General features: G+C 33.0%; 3 protein-coding genes across 7 annotated transcripts in view; all 3 read right to left on the reverse strand.

Moving 5' to 3' along the window:
- The window catches only part of LOC111413293 (Transient receptor potential cation channel gamma), a 116362-nt gene that overhangs the window by 33187 nt on the left and 61948 nt on the right, over window positions 1–21227 (reverse strand). For all 3 annotated transcript variants that reach the window (XM_071200616.1, XM_071200615.1, XM_071200614.1), the window contains 3 exons: window positions 17789–17931; window positions 16551–16712; window positions 15629–15839 (listed from right to left, as the gene is read on the reverse strand). In XM_071200616.1, coding sequence (XP_071056717.1) covers window positions 15629–15839; window positions 16551–16712; window positions 17789–17931 — 516 coding nt within the window. The remainder of the gene's footprint in view (window positions 1–15628; window positions 15840–16550; window positions 16713–17788; window positions 17932–21227) is intronic.
- Window positions 499–8291, reverse strand: LOC111413298 (sphingomyelin phosphodiesterase-like). Of its 3 annotated transcripts, none has more exons than XM_071200619.1 (6): window positions 8200–8266; window positions 3493–3797; window positions 3058–3435; window positions 2831–3006; window positions 964–1510; window positions 499–901 (listed from the first exon to the last, which is right to left on the reverse strand). In XM_071200619.1, exons 1-6 carry the CDS (start codon window positions 8249–8251, stop codon window positions 572–574), a joined length of 1788 nt encoding a protein of 595 aa, XP_071056720.1. In that variant the 5' UTR covers window positions 8252–8266; the 3' UTR covers window positions 499–571. The 3 variants fall into 3 exon arrangements, with proteins under 3 accessions (XP_071056720.1, XP_071056719.1, XP_071056721.1); XM_071200618.1 differs by lacking the exon at window positions 8200–8266 and adding an exon at window positions 3850–3918; XM_071200620.1 differs by lacking the exons at window positions 499–901; window positions 964–1510; window positions 2831–3006; window positions 3058–3435; window positions 3493–3797 and adding exons at window positions 4139–5257; window positions 5319–5865; window positions 7180–7355; window positions 7407–7784; window positions 7843–8147 and having other exon boundaries at window positions 8200–8291.
- LOC111413296 (sphingomyelin phosphodiesterase-like) lies at window positions 8483–10681 on the reverse strand. Its single transcript, XM_023044212.2, has 3 exons — window positions 10567–10681; window positions 10216–10514; window positions 8483–9972 (listed from the first exon to the last, which is right to left on the reverse strand). Exons 1-3 carry the CDS (start codon window positions 10634–10636, stop codon window positions 8548–8550), a joined length of 1794 nt encoding a protein of 597 aa, XP_022899980.2. The 5' UTR covers window positions 10637–10681; the 3' UTR covers window positions 8483–8547.

Genomic DNA, 21227 nt, shown 5'->3' on the forward strand with positions numbered 1-21227 from the left:
TACTTGAATACAATTACAATAAAACTTATTGCCAACCAATGACCTCATCGCATTGAGTGGAGTATCTGAATGAGCTAAGAGACATCTAATAGACATTCAAAATTTGTCTAAAAGATTATGTACTAGCTCATAACCAGTTCTTAATCATTTAGACAAGTTTTCAGTGATTACAACCAATTTAGCAAAATTTAGCCACATTTAGCTTCATCTCCTTCTACATCTATATGAAAATGGATACGTACAACCCAAAATAGAAATAAATCTCCATCTCGAATAAATTATTGTTATGAAAACTTCAACTAGTTCTAGATCAACAAGGTCAAATGAAATCATATCTGCTGCAGCTGCAATTATGACACAAAACCCTGATATTTCTAGGTATTGAGTATATCACTAACCAATTAGCACCGTGGATTGCACAAGTTTTATATAAAAATTTTCAAGTGCATTTCCTTTCCACGCACTTCAAATAAGATAACAAAAAAATATACACTCCTATTTCAAAAAGATGAATTTATTTGGATACAATTACAATCAAATTTATTCCACTTGTAAATTTCTTTTTATTGCCTTATTGCCAACCAGCCATGACCTCATCGCATTGAGTGGTGTCTCCGAATGAGCTCGCTAAGATATCGCAAATATTGCCTTTATGGCATCCATCAGAACAACCACCTTCCAAAGCAGAGTCAGCTCGTCTCGATCTAAATTCCCAATATTTTTGTCGTAAAGTTTCATTTTCAACCATTCGGAACGTTAAATCTCTAAGGTCTGAAGGGGATGCGCCACTCAACCCATAAGCATCTTTAAATGAATACAATTTGAACCAATTGGGTCTTTGGTTAGGTGTTAAATTTGCTTCTGTCATGTTGTAACTCCAACAATCATAATCATGTACTTCCTAATTTTTTAATAAAAGATAATTTAATTTATGGAATTAAAAAAAATTAAAATCAATCTTACATAATTTTGTTGATCGACGTGATAAATTTTATAATTAAGATTCTTATTGCTGAAAGTAGTAACACTTCCACCATTATAAGCCACATTAATAGCTTTAGTTGGTTCCTCAGAACTATGATAAACGATAAACTCATCAGTGTGAGAGTGGCCGTTAAAAGCTGCTGCGATAGTTCCTGCAAATCTTTCCAAAATCCTTCGGTATTGTTGACTCCAAATTTTGTAACAAGTATCATCGCTGGATGGAACGTGTGAAATAATATGAACGATTTCTCCATCTTGTTCGGCTTGGTACAAAGTATCAGCCAACCATTGAAGTTGCCCAAAAGGATCAACATCATCGTATAATAACCACCAATTAAATGTGTAACCAACGTTGCTGTTTAATGCAATCAACCTGAATCCAGGGCGGATCAAAACGGTATAAAAACCACCTTTTCTGATTGTTTCTTCGGTTCCTTCACCGAGAATTGGGCCCCAAAGATCAGCGGCGAGATCAAACAACCAAGCAGTTGAAAATTCGTCTTCTTCAATTTCAGGAGGAGTAAATCTGCATATATATGTTTTAATACAAAAGTATTCAAAATGATTACAAACTGATAGATAATTATTGTAAACTTGTCCAAGTGATTATTAATAAGTTCAAATTATTTTGAACTGGTCTATTAATATTCCAAGTTGTGCAAAATCATTGAAAACTATCTGGTGATCAAAGAAAATTGGACCTAATCATTACAAATTTGTCTAAATGATGGAGAACTGTTTCATAGGTATTTCAAATTGTTTAAAATGATTGAACGTTGCAACTAAAATTGTTTACAATAAATTAACGATGCTTTATAATTGTTCAAGAATGTTTTCAAAATGTCAAAGTGATGCCTAAATGATTGAAAACTTTGCTGAATCATTAATAAGTGCTTTGGAACTGTCGAATTATTGAACAAATATCTAAATGGTTCAAAAGTATTAAAAATCAGTTGCAATCATTAAAAACTAGTCTAAACCATTGATATTTGGTTCATATTTATTTATGATTCTTCAACTTGAGTAGAAATTGGATGGAACTTTTTGACAAGTTGTCTAAATGATTGTGAATTAGTTGATAATCATCGAACCTTGTTCAAAATCATTCAAAACTAAGTAGTAATGCATTAAAACTTATTGGTAGTAATCGAAAATTTGTCTAATTGATTTAGAATTCATTTGTCACTATTTCAAGCTGCTCAAAATGTTTGAAATTTGGTTAATAATCATTAAAAATTATCTAAAAGATTATGTACTAGTTCATAACCAATAATCTCAACACGTTCTTAATCATTTAAACAAGTTTTCACCGATTACAACTAATTTAGCAAAATTTAGCTTCATCTACTTCTACATCTGTATGAAAATGGATAAACTCGTCTCGAATAAATTACTTTTATGAAAACTTCAACAAGTTCTAGTTCAGTAAAGTCGAATGAAATCATAGCTGCTGCAGCTGCAAGTGTGACACAAAATGCTGATTTGTCTAAGTATTGCAGAGTAAGTAAATAAGCACAACATTTTGCTTTAAAGAATTGAACCGAGCTGATTATGTTAAACGTCGAATTAAAAAGATTGAATTTTTAATACCTAAATTAACAATCATCAGAGTTGATAACACATTTTTACTTAGCATTTAAGAAGACTTGCGTTTTTCTTTGTAGTAGATTAAGATATATTCGAGAAATAAAAACGAAATTCAGGTAAAACCTACGTCTTTGACCATTAACCCAACTTCGAGCCAACCCGTGCCAACTCAATTTAATCGAACCTCGATCAACGTTGTATATACTCCACATGTTATGTGGAGTGCTGGGTAAGTTGGAGAAAAATTTTAATTACTTACACATTCAATGGATGTGGTTCATGATTTCCTAAAATTGGATAAACTGGAGTGTTTGGAAACTTAGCTAAAAGAGTGTTATATAACAATTTAATATCTTCCGTATTTCCGGAAATAGATGTATCCCAAACGCGATGACTTATTGTATCACCAGTATAATAAACATAATCAATATCGGGCTAAAAATGAATTTGTAAAAAAATTGCTTTATAAAATAATACATGTATTACGTGAGTTTCTGCGATATGATCTAAAGCATCTTCGACGCCATACCAAGGAGTATCACAACTTCTGTAATCTCCCCAATATCCAGCACCTTCTTCGGGAGTGCTAGCAACTCCAGAATCGGATTGACAACAAACAGGTGCTGCACAAGAAGCTAAACTTCCTGGTGTGTACATGGGGTCGTAATGAAAATCGGTGACTTGCAAAACTTTTAAAGGCGTGGAATCGGTTACGACTCCTTTTACAAAATCTTGAGATCCGGGAGCGATATCAATAGACCATTCACCAACACTTCCACCACATCCGAAACTTTGAGCCACAATCCCACAGATTCGATTTGCTCTTAATTCAGGGCGATTTTCAATGATGTACATTATAATTCCCTTATTAATTTCATTATTACCTTTACAATTTTTATATAATTCTTAATTATTACTTACAGCATTGAGATTAACAGCACCTCGACAAACGGGTTCAGGCTCAATATTTAAATCGATACAAAGAGTTATAGCTAAATCGATAACATCTTGCATATTTAAACCATTATGTACCTCTTCAATTATCGAGTCTAACAGACCGTCGCAAGCATCGCAAATAACAGAGGAATCGATATATTCCTCAGCTCCCGTTCTAAAAGAGTGGCGTAAGTCGATCGTGGTTAGAAATCTGTTAAATTCACCCGTAAAGTTCTTTCCATTCTTAAAATAATTTTTTACGCCAGATTTAAATTGATTAGCCACCAAACCTAATGTGCCATTGCTTTTAATTAATTGAGAGGAGAAAATTTGTTGTCTTACCCCCATTTATTTGATGAACCAGTGCCAATATGGCAAAAATTACAAATTTCGTCAACATCTTTAAGACGATTAAAAATGTGATTTAGAACGGCGATTTTATATTAAGAAGATAACGATTTCCCCACTATTTTTATTAATCAAAAATTTATTTCTGGTTTATTGAGTAATATCTGGATAACAATACTTTGATTCTTTTTGTTGATTAATGAAAAGTGGAAATTTAAAAAATCAGATTTCTTCATATCGATATTAATTAATCGATAACTTAAAGATAAATAAAAACAAAATTAAATTAAAATCGCTTTATTTTTAGCAATTATTTATTATTACAAATCATTGGAGTGAAGTGTTTTTACCAATTACCAGTAATTTCTTGACATTGGGTGTTATCATAAGTTTGGCTCATCAACATTCTGCAAAACTAAGTTTTTGCATACTAACCATGACCTCCAAACAAACCGTCCAAAGCAAACTCAGACGTCTAAATTCCTAATATTTTTGTCGTAAAGTTTTATTTTCAACCATTTGGAACGTTAAATCTAAATGATTTAGAATTCATTTGTGACTCAATATGTTTGTAATCTGGTTAGTAGACATTAAAAACTTGTCTAAAAGATTATGTACTAGTTCATAACCAGTTCTTAATCATTTCGACAAATTTTCAGTGATTACAACCAATTTAGCCACATTCAGCTTCATTTCCTTCTACATCTATATGAAAATGGATACGAATATCTCCTACAACCCAAAATAGAAATAAATCCATATCTCAAATAAATTATTGTTATGAAAACTTTAACAAGTTCTAGTTCAGCAAGGTCAAATAAAATCATAGTTGCTGCAGCTGCAAGTGTGACACAAAACCCTGATTTTTCTAGGTATTGAGTATATCACTAACCAATTAGCACCGCGGATTGCACGAGATTTTGCTTTAAAGGCTTACAAAGTACATTTCGTTTCCAAGTACTTCGAATAAGATAACAACAAAAAAAATAAACACTTCTATTTCAAAAAGATGAATATATTTGAATACAATTACAATCAAATTTATTCCACTTGTAAATTTCTTTTTATTGCTTTATTGCCAACCAGCCATGACCTCATCGCATTGAGTGGTGTCTCCGAATGAGCTCGCTAAGATATCGCAAATATTGCCTTTATGGCATTCATCAGAACAACCACCTTCCAAAGCAGTGTCAGCTCGTCGCGATCTAAATTCCCAATATTTTTGTCGTAAAGTTTCATTTTCAACCATTCGGAACGTTAAATCTCTAAGGTCTGAAGGGGATGCGCCACTTAAACCATAAGCATCTTTAAATGAATACAATTTGAACCAATTGGGTCTTTGGTTAGGTGTTAAATTTGCTTCTGTCATGTTGTAACTCCAACAATCATAATCATGTACTTCCTAATTTTTTAATAAAAAACAATTTAATTTATGGAATTAAAAAAATTAAAATCAATCTTACATAATTTTGTTGATCAACGTGATAAATTTTATAATTACGATTGTTATTGCTGAAGGTAGTAACACTACCACCATTATACGCAACATTAATAGCTTTAGTTGGTTCTTCAGAACTATGATAAACGATAAACTCATCAGTGTGAGAGTGGCCGTTAAAAGCTGCTGCGATAGTTCCCGCAAATCTTTCCAAAATCCTTCGGTATTGTTGACTCCAAGTTTTGTAACAAGTATCATCACTGGATGGAACGTGTGAAATAATATGGACGATTTCTCCGTCTTGTTCGGCTTGGTACAAAGTATCAGCCAACCATTGAAGTTGCCCAAAAGGATCAACATCATCGTATAATAACCACCAATTAAATGTGTAACCAACGTTGCTGTTTAATGCAATCAACCTGAATCCAGGGCGGATCAAAACGGTGTAAAAACCACCTCTACGGATTGTTTCTGCGGTTCCTTCACCAAGAATTGATCCCCATAAATCAGCAGCCAAATCAAATAACCAAGCAGTTGAAAATTCCTCTTCTTCAATTTCAGGAGGAGTAAATCTGCATATATATATTTTAACATAGAAGTATTCAAAATGATTGCAAACTGATAGGTAATTATTAGAAACTTATCCAAGTGATTATGAACCAGTTGAAATTATTTATTGATATTCCAAGTTGTTCAAAATTGTTTATCACTCTTTGGGAACCATTAAAAGCTTATTGAAATGATTGAAAAGTGAGTTATTGTTGTTCCAAGTTGTGCAAAATCATTGAAAACTATCTGGCGATCTAAGAAAACTGGACCTAATCATTACAAATTTGTCTAAATGATGGAGAACTGTTTCATAAGTATTTTAAATTGTTCAAAATGATTGAACAAGAATAGTTTTCAAAATGTCAAAGTGAAGCCTAAATGATTAAAAACTTTCCTGAATCATTAATAAGTGGTTTAGAACTGTCGAATTATTGTACAAATATCTAAAGGGTTATTTAGCTATTTTAGGATCATTGCAAATTGTTCAAAAGTATTAAAAATTGGTTGTAATCATTAAAAACTGGTCTAAATGATTAATAATTGATTCATATTTATTTATGATTGTTGAAATTGGTTAAGAACTGGCTAGAAATCTTTTACAACTTGTCTAAATGATTGTGAATTAGTTGATAGTCATCGAAACTTGTCTTGAAAATTTGTCTAATTGATTTAGAATTTATTTGTCACTATTTCAAGTTGCTCAAAATATTTGCAATCTGGTTAATAATCATTAAAAATTTATCTAAAGGATTATGTATTAGTTAATAACCAGTTCTTAATCATTTGAACAAGTTTTCAGTGATTACAACCAGTTTAGCAAAATTTAGCCACATTTCGCTTCATTTCCACAACCCAAAATAGAAATAAATCCCCGTCTCGAATAAATTACTGTTGTGAAAACTTCAAGTAGTTCTAGTTCAGCAAGATCAAATGAATTAGAAGAACTAAAGGATTACAAAGTTCCGTTAAGACAAGAATTGAACCGAGATGATCAGAATGTTTATAAAAAGACTGCATTTTCAATTCCTAAATTAACAATCATCGGAGTTGATAATACATTATTACTTCGCTTTTAAGAAGACTTGCGTTCTTTTGTAGTAGATTAAGATATATTCGAGTTGTTCAGAAAATAAACACGCTGATAAGATTTGAGGCGATCTGAGTTACATTGATCGATATCCTTAAAAATAAAAACGAAATTCAGGTATAGCCTAAGTCACAAACGTCTTTGACTATTAACCCAACTTTGAGCCAACCCGTGCCAACTCAATTTAATGGAACCTCGAACATGTTATGTGGAGTGCTGGGTAAGTTGGAGAAAAATTTTAATTACTTACATATCCACAGGATGTGCTTCATGATTTCCGAAAATTGGATAAACTGGAGTGTTTGGAAACTTAGCTAAAAGAGTGTTGTATAACAATGTAATATCTTCCGTATTTCCTGAAATAGATGTATCCCAAATGCGATGACTTATTGTATCACCAGTATAATAAACATAATCAATATCGGGCTAAAAATAAATTTGCAAAAAAGTTGCTTTATAAAACGATATACGTATTACGTGAGTTTCTGCGATATGATCTAAAGCATCTTCGACACCATACCAAGGAGTATCACAACTTCTGTAATCTCCCCAATATCCAGCACCTTCTTCGGGAGTGCTAGCAACTCCAGAATCGGATTGACAACAAAGAGGTGCTGCACAAGCAGCTAAACTTCCGGGTGTGTACATGGGGTCATAATGAAAATCGGTGACTTGCAAAACTTTTAAAGGCGTGGAATCGGTTACGACTCCTTTTACAAAATCTTGAGATCCGGGAGCGATGTCAATAGACCATTCACCAACACTTCCACCACATCCGAAACTTTGCGCCACGATCCCACAGATTCGATTTGCTCTTAATTCAGGGCGATTTTCAATGATGTACATTATAATTCCCTTATTAAATTCAATTATTACCTGTACAATTTTTATATAATTCTTAATTGTTACTTACAGCATTGAGATTAACAGCGCCCCGACAAACGGGTTCAGGTTCAATATTTAAATCGATACAAAGAGTTATAGCTAAATCGATAACATCTTGCATATTTAAACCATTATGTACCTCTTCAATTATCGAGTCTAACAAACCGTCGCAAGCATCGCAAATAACAGAGGAATCGATATATTCCTCAGCTCCCGTTCTAAAAGAGTGGCGTAAGTCGATCGTGGTTAGAAATCTATTAAATTCACTCGTAAAGTTCTTTCCATTCTTAAAATAGTTTTTCACGCCAGATTTAAATTGATTAGCAACCAAACCTAATGTGCCATTGCTTTTAATTAATTGAGAGGAGAAAATTTGTTATCTTACCCCCGTTTATTTGATGAACCAATATGGCAAAAATTACAAATTTCGTCAACATCTTTAAGACGATTAAAAATGTGATTTAGAACGGCGATTTTATATTAAGAAGATAACGATTTCCCCACTATTTTTCTTTTTAATCAAAAAGTTATTTCTGGTATTTATATTTATAATCAAGGTATTGAACAATACTTTAATTCTTTTTGTTGATTAATGGAAATTTAAAAAAATCTGATTTCTTCATATCGATATTAATTAATCGATTACTTAAAGATAAATAAAAACAAAATGAAATTAAAATCGCTTTATTTTTAGCAATTATTTATTATTACAAATCATTGTAATGAAGTGTTTTTACCAATTACCGGTAATTTCTTGACATTGGGTATTATCATAAGTTTGACTCATCAACATTCTGCAAACTAAGTTTTTCAAGCACCCATCGCTACATCCACCAGCTAAAGCAGTATCGGCTAATCTATGGCGATTTCTCCAATATTTTTGTGCAATACTATGATCTTCAGTCATGCGAATAGCCAAATCTCTGATGCTAGCAGGAGAAAGATCTTCAACTCCATACTCTTCTTTAAACGAATACAATTTGAACCAAACCGGATTTAATTCAGGGGTAAGATTAGCTTCAGTTACATTCATTGACCAAACTTCGTAATCTAAAAGTTCAAAGTTTGTTGGGTCGACGCTAAAAACTTTGTAATTGTTGTTTAAATTGCTGATGGTGGTGACACTTCCGCCATTCCATGCTACGCTAATAGGTTCTGTTGGGTTTTCTATGGAATGATACAAGGTAATTTCATCTTGGTGAGTGTGTCCATTGAAAGTTGCTTTAATAATGTGAGAAAATCTAGCGATGATTCTGCGATATTCTCGGCTCCAAATTGTAAATTGACTTCCATCACTGCTTGGGTTATGACTTAAAAGATGGACCATTTCCCCGTTTTGCTCAGCTTTGTAAAGTTCGTCCGACAACCATTGGAGTTGTCCAAGAGGGTCGGTTTCGAATAAAATCCACCAATTAAACAAATAACCAGTGTTTCCATTAATAGAAATAACCCTAAATCCAGGACGGACTAAAACGCTGTAAAAACCACCTCTACGAACTGTTTCTTTAGCTTCTTCAGTTAAATCTTGCCCCCATAACTCAGCTGTGTCATCATACAACCATTGAGAAGAAACGGTTTCATCAGTAACAGAAGGTGGCGCATAACAATTAACCGGGTGAGAATCATGGTTACCGTAAGTGCTAAAAATCGGGGTTCCAGGGAAAACTTTCCTTAATTCATTATGAATCGTATGAACCTCCTCTTTAACTCTTTCAGGGGTTGTATCAAACATACGATGACTAATAATATCACCGGTAAAATAAATCGCATCGTAATTTCCACGTTCCTTCATGCTTTCAAAAGCACTTTGAATTACGTTAAGTGGAGAATCACAACTTCTGTAATCCCCCCAATATCCTGCAGCTTGATCCGGATTTTCAGCAATACCTAAATCGGATTGACAACAAACATAAGTATCGCAAACTGCCAAACTTCCAGCTAAATACATCGGATCGTAATGAATATCAGTTATATGTGCGATTCTTAATGGAGTTTCATCATAAGTTGACGATTTTTTTGGAGGAATTGAAGCTTTTTCAGGAATATTGATCGACCATTCTGGAACTTCGCCTTCACAACCGTAACTTTGAGCTACAACTGCACATAAATGATCTGCTTTAATATCTGGGCTATTATCTACAATGTAAAGACCAGTATCCTAAGAAAATTAAAAAAAAATTAATTTACTTTAATAATAGAATTTTTAAATAATTTTTTTAATTTTATCAAGTCCTTAAAAGATTTTATCAAAAACAATATGAGTGCACTTAAAACATTTTAACTACAATTCAATACACTTATAGATAAATTAATGATAGGATCGATTTCTTTTGATTTAGAATCAGATTAAAATTGCAAGCAATTTAAAAAGTAATTCAAAATTTTAATTTATTTAACTCACCACCATGATGTTAACGAGCCCTTCACAAACACGTCTTGTATCTAAACCCAAATAAACGCAAGCTTCAATAACTAAATTTGCAAGATCTTCAGCTGACGTTCCATTTCTTCGAGCTTCCAAAGCTGCTTCGCCAACCTCAACGCAAGCTGTGCATAACACCGCGGGATCGATGTAAGTTTCCGGTTCTTTATACGCGTTTCTAAAATTTAAAGAATCCATAAAATCGAAAAATTCTTTCGAGATTTGCTTAGTGTGGAAAAATGATGATATCCCGTTTTTAAAACCATTTTTGATGGAGTCTAAAAATAATTGCAACGATTTATTTTAAATTAATATAAATAAGAAACTTACCTTCATGTTTTTGCGCGTTAGCAACAAAAACGAGACACGCCAGAAAAACTAAAGCCACCTTTTTCGACATTTTCACCAGGTTTTCTGATGGTTGAAAGCGTCGTTTCGGCAAACTTATGTACCGCAATCTCTTATCGACGGCGCGATAACGTGAACTTAGAGTGGTTAAATCTTTAATTAATTATCAAACTATCCCGAGAGGGGCGAACATTATTCATTAAAAGTCAGCCCAAGACAGGATTAATTAAGCAAAGGAAAAGAAGTTTTTACGATGAACGAGAAAAGAAAATCATTGTAATAGCAAGAAAAGATTTCTTATTGTATAAAAGAAAAAGAATTATATAAAAAAATTCTCTAAAAGTAAGTCTTATTGGTAATAGATTTCACGAGATGGCGCTTTTCAGGGTCTCGATATTTTATTAATTTGACCTTGCGATGTAATTAAAAGAAAACGTAATTGATGTATTAATTAGATAATTAATTAGATAAGGAGTAACATGAAATTTATTTAATTGGAGTGGATTACACTCAATGTTCTATATAGTATACTATAGATACGTTTACATAGTATAGAGGTAAAATTTAGCATTAAAAAGCCGACATTTTTCTTTATGTTACCCAACTTTTAAAACGTGTTCATCAAAAATAGATTTTTAACGATTTTTTCAAATCTATTGTTTATCTCTAATTGTATGATTGCGATTGGACATTTTTATTTCACGATTTAAATGAGATTTTCATAATTGGATTTCAAAGCGATAAAATAGATAAAGATCTCTACGCATCCTGAAAATATCGTAACAATATTCGAGGAAATTTTTGACAAAGTTTTCGATTTATGAAAACGTGCGATTAAAAAAATGTTAAAATAAAAATTGAAGAAATCGTATCTCAACAACGAATTGAGATAGGATGATGAAACAAAATGCATTTTAAAGCAAATTTAATGAAGATAAGATCTTAATTTATACAAAGATCATTATGATTTTTGACACTTTCTTTTTCTATGCTTCGTGGCAAGTCTATTATTGCGTTTTGAAAGCAATGGAAGCTCCTCTCAGTTCAGATATGAGCTGGTAAATAAGCTTTTGGAGATTACAAGTTGTCACCATAATCTTGACTTTTTGCATAACACAAATTCTTTACTTATTATTCTTTGCTTATTATTTAGTTTAGTACTTGTTTGGTCCTCAACTTCATACCATTCGTACATAAAGAGATTACTTATGATGCTGGGTTAATGTGAAGACTATGTAGCAGAAAACAGCATTTGCCATCACTACAACGTAAATATGATTTATACTTATCTAAGAGAATTTACGCAACCCAAGTTTCATAAGCACAACACAAGTTGACAACAGTAAATAAACAAAATCAGAAAGTAACTTGATATATGTGTTGTTGTGGTCGATCCGAGATTTCATCCTCTTCTTCCCTTTGAAAAGGGGTAGACGTTTCATCTTGGCATCTTGAGTGCGTTGTCGTATCCAGGCCCAAAAACGTCTTAAAAATAACTAGGACATCATCATACTACCGGTGGATAAAGGCAACGTCACACTGGTTATGGATTCAGCGAACTATAAGAACAAGATCACGGACTTGCTCAAGAACACAGCTTACAAACCAGCAGCAAAAAATCCTACAACTTACCTGGAGAAAACCACCAAATCGAAAATAGAGGCATTTCCAATAGACACCGAGATCAAGAAAACCCTGATCCCTCGTGAAAAATCAAGCAGGTGTCCCAAACTATATGGTTTGCCCAAAATCCAGTCTGCCGACAGGAGACTACGATAACGCACTGAAGATGCCAGGTGAGATCTTGGCGAAACGTCTGCCCCTTTCCTTTATATGTATATTAGCTTCTATATCATTCGTTTTGTCTGTATTCTTAGCAAACATGTTGCAAAAGTGAGATTGCTAGTGTGTATACAACGCAGAACAGCAAAGACAATAGGGTTAATGTTACAAGGAAAAAGTTGTAAAAGAAAACGTAAAAATATCAGTTAATACAAACATAATAACATTAGCTATTGGTAAAATAGTCTAACTTTGCTAGTTAGAATAACTCCATGTCAAATAGCTTAAGATGGGTTGAAATCAAAAACACCGACCTCTGAGCGTATTGCTCTTGCAGTTTTGCTAATCTTTTTATTTTTTTCTACTATCATCGTCCATACTTCAGAACTGTATAGGAGAACTAACAGTATATAGGTGTTCCGCACCGTTAGAACCCAAAACGTCGATGAAGAAGCACCCAACCCAACCCAACCTAACCCTAATAGCTCTCAATAAAAGTATTTTCCAACTAAAAAAATCCGTGTTCGTAGATTCTGCCCTGAAGCAAATCTTGAATACATTCAAGAAACGCTTGTTGGCAAGTGACTCAACGTATGAAAAAGCTGCCAAAACGTTTAAATCAGCTGCGACTCAACCGGAAAAACCGAAAATTCAGCGAATCAGGATTGGACTGAAACCTGACGTAATGAAAAATCGAAAGGAGTTAATAAGTACATAACACGTACATAGCATGAATGTCATACAATGCAAAATCAGAAGAAAGTTAATGAAGGAATACAAAGCGACCTGAATGATGAGAGAGGATGATGAAATAAAGTCAGTTTTAAAACAAATTTAATGAAGATAAAATGTACCATCAATAATATTTCACTTTATACACACAAAGGTCGTTGCTATGATTTTTGAAAGCAATGGGAGCTCTTCTCAGTTCAAAGGTGAGTTGGCAAATGGACTTTTGGAGATTACAATTTGTCACCTATTTGATTTTTTGCATAATACAAATTCTTCGCGAGATTTGAATTTCGTTAATGCTCAGTCAATTTACTTGTTAGGTTAGTACTTGTTTGGTCCTCAACTACATATCATTCGTATATAAACAGATTACTTATGTTGCTTGCTTAATGTGGAGACTATGTAGAAGAAAACAACATTTGTCATCATTACTTAAATATGATTTATACTTATTTAAGTTACGCAACCCAAGTCTCATAAGCACAACACAAGTTGACAACAGTAAATAAATAAAATGTTACAAGGAAGAAATTTGTAAAAGAAAACGTAAAAATATCAGTTAACACAAACATAATAACATTAGCTATTAGTAAAATAGTCTAACTCGTCTCATCCCTATCACTCATAGACAATGAAAATTGAGAGGCAGAAACTTTGCAAGTTAGAATAACTCCAAGTCAAATAGTTTAAGTTGGGTTGAAATCAAAAACAAAAGACCATAGATTTCCAAAACGTCATGCTTTTCCAAGAGGTCCTTAATTGCTCGAAAAAATTTGTCTCAGTGTGGCAGCAGAAGATCCCCGTTTTATCATAATGACACTTGACTTCAATCAACAAATAGTCCATTGATAAGAATCGGAACGCCAAACTATACCAAAATTCATCACTATTTCTTAACAAAAAGACCGGAAAGTGCAAACATTATGAGATGAATCCATAATGAAGAATACATTATGAAGAATAAGCATCTGAGAGCAAATGTGTAAAAGGGCCATTATTTTTAAGAATAAAGTTTGCTACAACTTTTATATTAAAACTCTTTTTTAAAACGTTCCGAATCTCGTATTGTACCAAGAACATGATATTCGATTCTTTCTTCGATTCTTCAATTCGATTTTTTTCTATACCAAATCTGCTACAACTTTTGTTCAAATCTGAGCGCATTGCTCCTGTAGTTTTTCTAATCTTTTTATTTAGTAGTTAGAATCCAAAACGTCCACATGACCTCTGAATGAGGACCAGGATTTTCTGCGCACGGAAAGCTATGAGGAAGCAACCCAACCCAATCCAACCTAAATGCAAGATTTGTAGATTCTGCCCAATATATGTTGTTATAATAATAATAACAACATGAACTTAGGACCAACTGACACACCAGTAATTATTGCTCCTTTAAAAGTTTCGATCTTATCAGTCAATAACAGAACTTAGAAATTCCGAATCGAGAGTTAATTAAAAATCTCAAAGTATTGATGGAACAGCTAAGCGAACTAATAAGTGCTTCATCTAGGTTTATCAAGATATGGAACAGCAGCCTTGATGGTCAATAAGCATGAAGATTTGGAAGGTACTGATTAAATCTCCCCGTCTTAGGATGTGAACCCATCAGCGATGAGTACTGGTAGTGGAAAGAGAATTCCAGACACCCAATTTAGGGACAATCCTTGCAAAGATGAGCGTCATCAGTGAAGATTTGAGCCTATAATTATTATATAAGCCGGGTTTACGTTATCTACTTAATCCTTTCTAGTAAGATTAGCTCAACGTCCATCAAAGACATATAGGCAACATAGCCGAAGAGAATGATTTCTGGGAAATAGCTAGCGGAATACCGTGGAAGGAATCCGGCAAAATTTCCCTTATGTGCAAAAGACCGTTAATAAATGATGAACTGAAATAAACTAGGTCACATATGTTTCTACGGAGCTTACCCAATTATTATGGGAATCCGATCACCATATAGCAATTAGATGGGTCGATGAAGCGTTCTGGTGATACCCGCTTCGAATGCTATTGGCATCTACCGACTTCACATAAAAACTTTCAGAATGTTGATTACTTAATTATTATTTATGTAAGATTTGAAACATCTTAGATCAGTTCCTATCTAAATCGCCCATAAAACACCATATCCTCACCGTTTCTGTAATATTTCTTATCCGTAACAATCTATGTAAGTTTCGAAATCTTATTAAGTAAATAAATAAGATAAAAATAATTTGTATGCCTAACATTTCTGTTTTAATTAGCGCCATCTATGAAAATCTATGACTGCTAACAGAAGTACTTTCAATTGATGATTTTCGAGGATTAAACAAATTAATTGAGTTTATGTTTAACCATCAATCTGTGTGGTTTCTACGCGATATGTTTTGACGTATTGTTAGTTAACATGCAATCGGGTATTTATTCCGAGATATTCGAATTGTTGAATATTTTCATATACATTTTAATTCTATTTTAACTAATATCTTTATCACAATTTAATAGCAGTTTTTATTTTTAAGACATATTTATATTCTTCACTTACCTTTTTTTGCCGCAACTTTATCGCCAACTTTAAACGATTAAGATGCATTCTTTCGCCATGTTCGAAAGCAGGTCCTGTAGGATCGTGATTCAGCAACACTTCTAATTCATAGGAACTTCTTGTATGGTCCAAAAGGGCCGTAGCGAAATCTTGACATTGTTTTCTTAATTCTAAATATTCTAACTTGAATTCGTGTTCCATAAAACTTAACCTAAATAAACAAAAAAAAAAACACAAATTATTAATTGGAAGGTGTTATTGTATCATCGAAATTGCAATCGATGAATTCCACGAATATGCAAATTATCGGAATAATTCCAGGAATAAAAAGCGATTAATTTAACATTTAATTAATTTAAAAAGGAAATTATTTAAGAAAATATTTAAGTATTGATGGAGTTAGAAATATAACCATTACAGCCTTTATTTTATATAAAATAAAAGCGAAATCCACAACGATTTTTAATTCCTAATTCCGAGAGCGAAATTGCTATATTACTATGCAAATCACGCGGAAATCATCAATTTTAATGTTGTTATCTTCCAAATTTGTTATAAAATCAATAGGATTTCGTCGTATTTTGTTCTAACAATGAATAAATAATCAATGCGACACGTTTAAATTTGACCAAGTATAGAATATATATTCCTATTACTAAAATGAAACGTTTGATTGGATTTTCCTGTTGACCACATCCAAATCCTCATAACGAAGGGTGCGAAAATCAAATAAACAGTTCGATTCCCGGCTTGTGATTTCAACGGACGAATCAATAAAGGGTTTATTACGGGACGCGAAAACAATACGCTGACACGCATATTTTGTCGTACGAACATCAAAGAGATCGTTTCGGTGCCAAATTCGAATTGATTTCAAAAAGATTTGTTAAAAGTAAACGAATTCTTTCAAGATTTTGATTACCTTCTTAACTCCCAGGAAAGTTCGAACGCTGTTAAAATGGGATCTTTTGAAGAAAGGGCGATAAGAGAGGGCGAAGCTAAGGCTCTGTACGCGTTTATTCGCGATCTTGAATGCCGAAGTGAATCTTCTAATCTTGAAGTGACGCATTCATCACAGCCACATCTGAAAATATAAAGAAAAAATTTAATTGTAGGAAGTTTAAATGTAAATTAATTTGACTCAACAATAAATTCGTAAAAATGGTACGTTAAATGAAAATAGTGCCACCTATTTGTTTTGGGCTGGCCACGTGTTCGTTCCACTGGGCGAGCATATGTCAAGAGCAAAAGATTTATTATAAACTGCGTTAGCAGCGGCAGTTATTGTTCTCATAAAGTTCCGCAAAATGCGAATTGTTTTCAAAAAACAAAATCAATTTTAAAACTTTTTATCAAACTTTCCATATGTTTTTCGGTATAAATCGATTAGGGTATTTTGGTTATAAGATTTTTGTTATGGAATCATCGATGTGAGAGAAAATTACCATGAAATCAATTTTAATGAGTATACGTTCTTAAATCGAATGTATTTGGAGCGTGAAATCTCCACGATTTAAAACGTCCCATGTTTACCGAAAATTTACAACGAACCCAAAACCCTTCTCTTCAAACGTTAATGGCCAACATTATTCTAGTTTGAGTAACTTCTACCCTTTTCTTGTTCACTAATGGTAAAATGAAAGGTTACATATTCATTCGTTGACTATTTTCATTACAACGGAATTTAATATAATTTATGAATTTCATTCAAATTTATTTCAGCATACAAAATTGAGATTTATATTTTCCACCGTTCAGGTAGTATGTACATTTTTCTTTAATAGAAATTCATGTACACCGCAAAATGCGTGTTTTCCCTCAAGTTTTACGACGCTATTTATGACCTACGTTGTTCAATGATTGGATAAGAACGCGTGCGCTGCTGTTTTCAGAAGATAGTAGGTTTTAGTAGTAATAAAAACGTTGGTGTAAAAAAAGAAAAATTTAAGTACCCGTTTTATTAAGCAAAACCATCTATATTTGTTTTATATTTATTTTTATTTTATTAAAGATAAAAATAAATTATTTATAAAAGATATAAAAGTAAGACGTTTTCTCCCCAAGGATTTAATTTAATCCTGGATGGGCTTAAAACTTTCCTTACAAGAACAAAGAGGTTTTATCGCGAAGTAGTTAATTTACATAAAATTCTCTACTTACCTGACATCATGCGGCATTGGCAAAGTGGCTCCTCTATCTAATAGAATTTTGATGATTTCGTAATTATCTCTGTGCGCTGATAATATTAATGGCGTGATATCGGGGGTAAAAGTTGCTGTGTCGGGTGGAAGAGCTTCCCAACTCTAAAACAAACACAAAAATAGAAAATAAGATCGTTAACATAAATTAGTTTATTTTAATTTAATAAATCGGAAAAAGGCGTAAAAGCGATAATTGCCCCTCAAATTAATACGTCGACAGTAAAATTGTAAATATAACCAGACTTAAAATAATAATGTTTATAAATTAGGTGTTAACAAAGACATTATGGATTTATTTTAAGGATTGGCGAATGAAACGTTGCTTTAAAAACATGCATATAGTAAAATAAATAGAGAATTTGGAATGTTACAAAAAATATAAAGACTAAAAGTAAAAATCATTAACTGTTATGATAATGAATAACTAATGTTTAGAACGTATTGTGCAATTTGCATTTTACCATCAAACTGCGGATATACAACTTTATGAGACTCGGTCGGGCGTCGTAAACTCGAGACTTTTTTGATACTCCAAAAAACATTGCACGGAAGTAATTTTCAATTCGAATAATTCCATTAAATGATTCTCTAATGGTCTAGTTATGCACGATATTTATAGCAATGATTCAAAGTAAATGATAAAGGTTTTAACGAGTTCTTGGATTTACTTTATTACTTTAAATCCATTTTGAATGAACCTCAAATTGATTCAACTACTTGGAAAATTGCTCTTGACTCCTTTTGACATTAAATGTGAATGCTAAAAACAACGCAAATGCCGATTAGTTGGCAAAGATAATCTTCAGATGCTACGTTGAGTCTTAATTTTGATAATTGTAAGGTGTTGGATTGGTCTACATAACATGGTTCTAAGCTAAATTATTGCTAAACACTTTCTCTGCTACTTATCTAACATTTTCCAATTTTATCACATTGATTGACTTCATATCTGTACCTCTTCGTATCTCTGAAATATTCTAGATTACTACTCTGGAAATGGAGACTTGAAATATGCAGTTATTACATGCAGAAAATTCAACATAGTTGCAAAAATATTTAGTACTGTTTCCAAATTGAAAACACTTCGTTGTTCCCTTCCTTCCATCTATCGTCGTTGCTCTCAATTCTTCATGACAGTAATAACAGTTTGATTTGAGCACGTTTCTGGACATTACCTCGTTCCCAGATGTTATGATTAGGTAAATCGATCTTGATCTGATTTTATGATTACGTTGTGCAACATTTTGCTTGCCGGTACTCATAATACATCTAATATTTATAAGGACTTCGTTTAGCCGACAAAACATATCTACAAGCAGTCTGAATCTGAATAGATCTCAACGTGGTAACTGCTCTATCAAGTAATACTATCTGCCAAATATGTAAATAATCTGTAGACAATTAAGACATCGAACTATGTTCGACCATTAATAGCTTAGATTTAATGAAAAGATTCTTCCGCTTATCTATCGTCCAGTTCAGTAAATTAAAGCTAGTATTCGTCTAATATAATTGTTATCTTGAGAAGAATCCAACAACTACTACTACATCTCAAACTTACAAATTCTTTATCCAATTCCGATTGGGAGAAAGTAAACACTATAACCATAAAGAAGACACAGTGAAAGTGCCAGAATAGCCTTGAAATGTAAAATTAAGGAATCTCAACCCAATCCAACCTAAGTTTCCAAACCATTCTTAGTGACGAAAGAATCAAGACAAAAACGCTCCCTATTACCAACTTTGTTTAAAATCTGGGTTCAAGCAACTCTGAAGAACTGGATATAAGAATAGGCATGAATGGCGATAAAGTAGATACTATAACCATAAAGAAGGCAGAACGAAAGTGCCCGAATAGCCTTGAAATGCAAATCAATAAATCTCAACCCAACTCAACCTAAGTTTCCAAACCATTCCTAGTGACGAAAGAATCAAGGCAAGGACGCTCGCTGTTGTTACTTTGTTTAAAATCTGGGATCAAGAAACTCTGAAGAACTGGAGATAAAAATGCGCACAAATGGGGAGAAATTAAACACACAACCATAAAGAACGCAGAACAAAGGTGCCAAAATAGCCTAGAAATGCAAATCAAGGAATTCCAACCCAACCTGAATTTCCAAACCATTCTAAGTAACGAAAGAGACAAAGCAAGGATGCTCCCTGTTACCAACTTTGTTTAATATCTAGGACCAAGAAACTCTGAAGAACTGGAGATAAAAATGCGCATGAATGGGGATAAAGTAGACACAATAACCATAAAGAAAGCGGACCAAATGTGCCAGAATAGCCTTGAAATGCAAAATCAGGAAATCTCAACCCAACCCAACCTAAATTTCCAAACCATTCTTAGTGACGAAAGAATCAAGGCAAAGACCTCCCTGTTGTTACCTTGTTTAAAATTGCATTCAAGAAACTTTCAAGAACAGGAGATAAAAATGCGCATGAATGGGGAGAAAGTAAACACTATAATCATAAAGAAGGCAGAGCGAATGTGCCAGAATAGCCTTGAAATGCAAATCGAGGAATCCCCAACCTGAATTTCCAAGCCATTCTTACTAACGAAAGAATCAAAACATGGATGCTCCTTGTTGCCAACTTTGTTTAAAATCTGGGTTCAAGAAACTTTGAAGAACTGTAGATAAAAATACGCATGATTGGTGATAGTGATTGGGTTCATTTTCTTCTTGGTCGATGATGAAATGATTATTGTAAACACCGAGGGACACAAAACAGAGAAAGATGCAAAACTGCAGCTAAGAAAAATGTAATAAATCCCAAAAATTTTCTTCGTGGAGCCTATATTGACAAACGAGGCAGTTTATTGACATTTATCAAACAGAAACACTAAATTATTACAGCTAGAGCATATCCCGAATGAAAAGATTAGAAGATACACAAATAGGGTCTACACTGCAGTGGACCACACAATTGATATGGTATAGACACGTCATGCGAATGAGAGACAATCAAATCACCTAGTATTATGGCGTGCTTGTACTAAATCTGTTGTTGTTGCTTCAAAGTTGGTTTCATTGTCAATACATGTCTTGGCCGAAATGAAGAGTTAAGATGCTTAATTTTTATTAAGTATCTTAACCCCTTATTATTTTCCTTATTTATTTTCTTTCTTATTACTGAAGAATCAATACCATCTCTGCGTTTACGGTTTCAGATCGTGGTATTCAGAGTTTTTAATATCACTACATCTTGGCGGCATAATGTATTTTGTGTTAGATGTAAATTTGGAATTTATTTTACTGTTTGGATGATATTATTATGGTTCCCTAAGATTATTATTAACACTTAGAAATCTTTCGCAAAATATTTTAACGTTGGTGGGAATAAATGTCATTTTTGTTAACTGCAACAATAATGTTTCAGTGTGTGTTGCAGTATGT

This window comes from Onthophagus taurus, chromosome 11, assembly GCF_036711975.1.
Source record: "Onthophagus taurus isolate NC chromosome 11, IU_Otau_3.0, whole genome shotgun sequence".
NCBI lineage: Eukaryota > Metazoa > Arthropoda > Insecta > Coleoptera > Scarabaeidae > Onthophagus > Onthophagus taurus.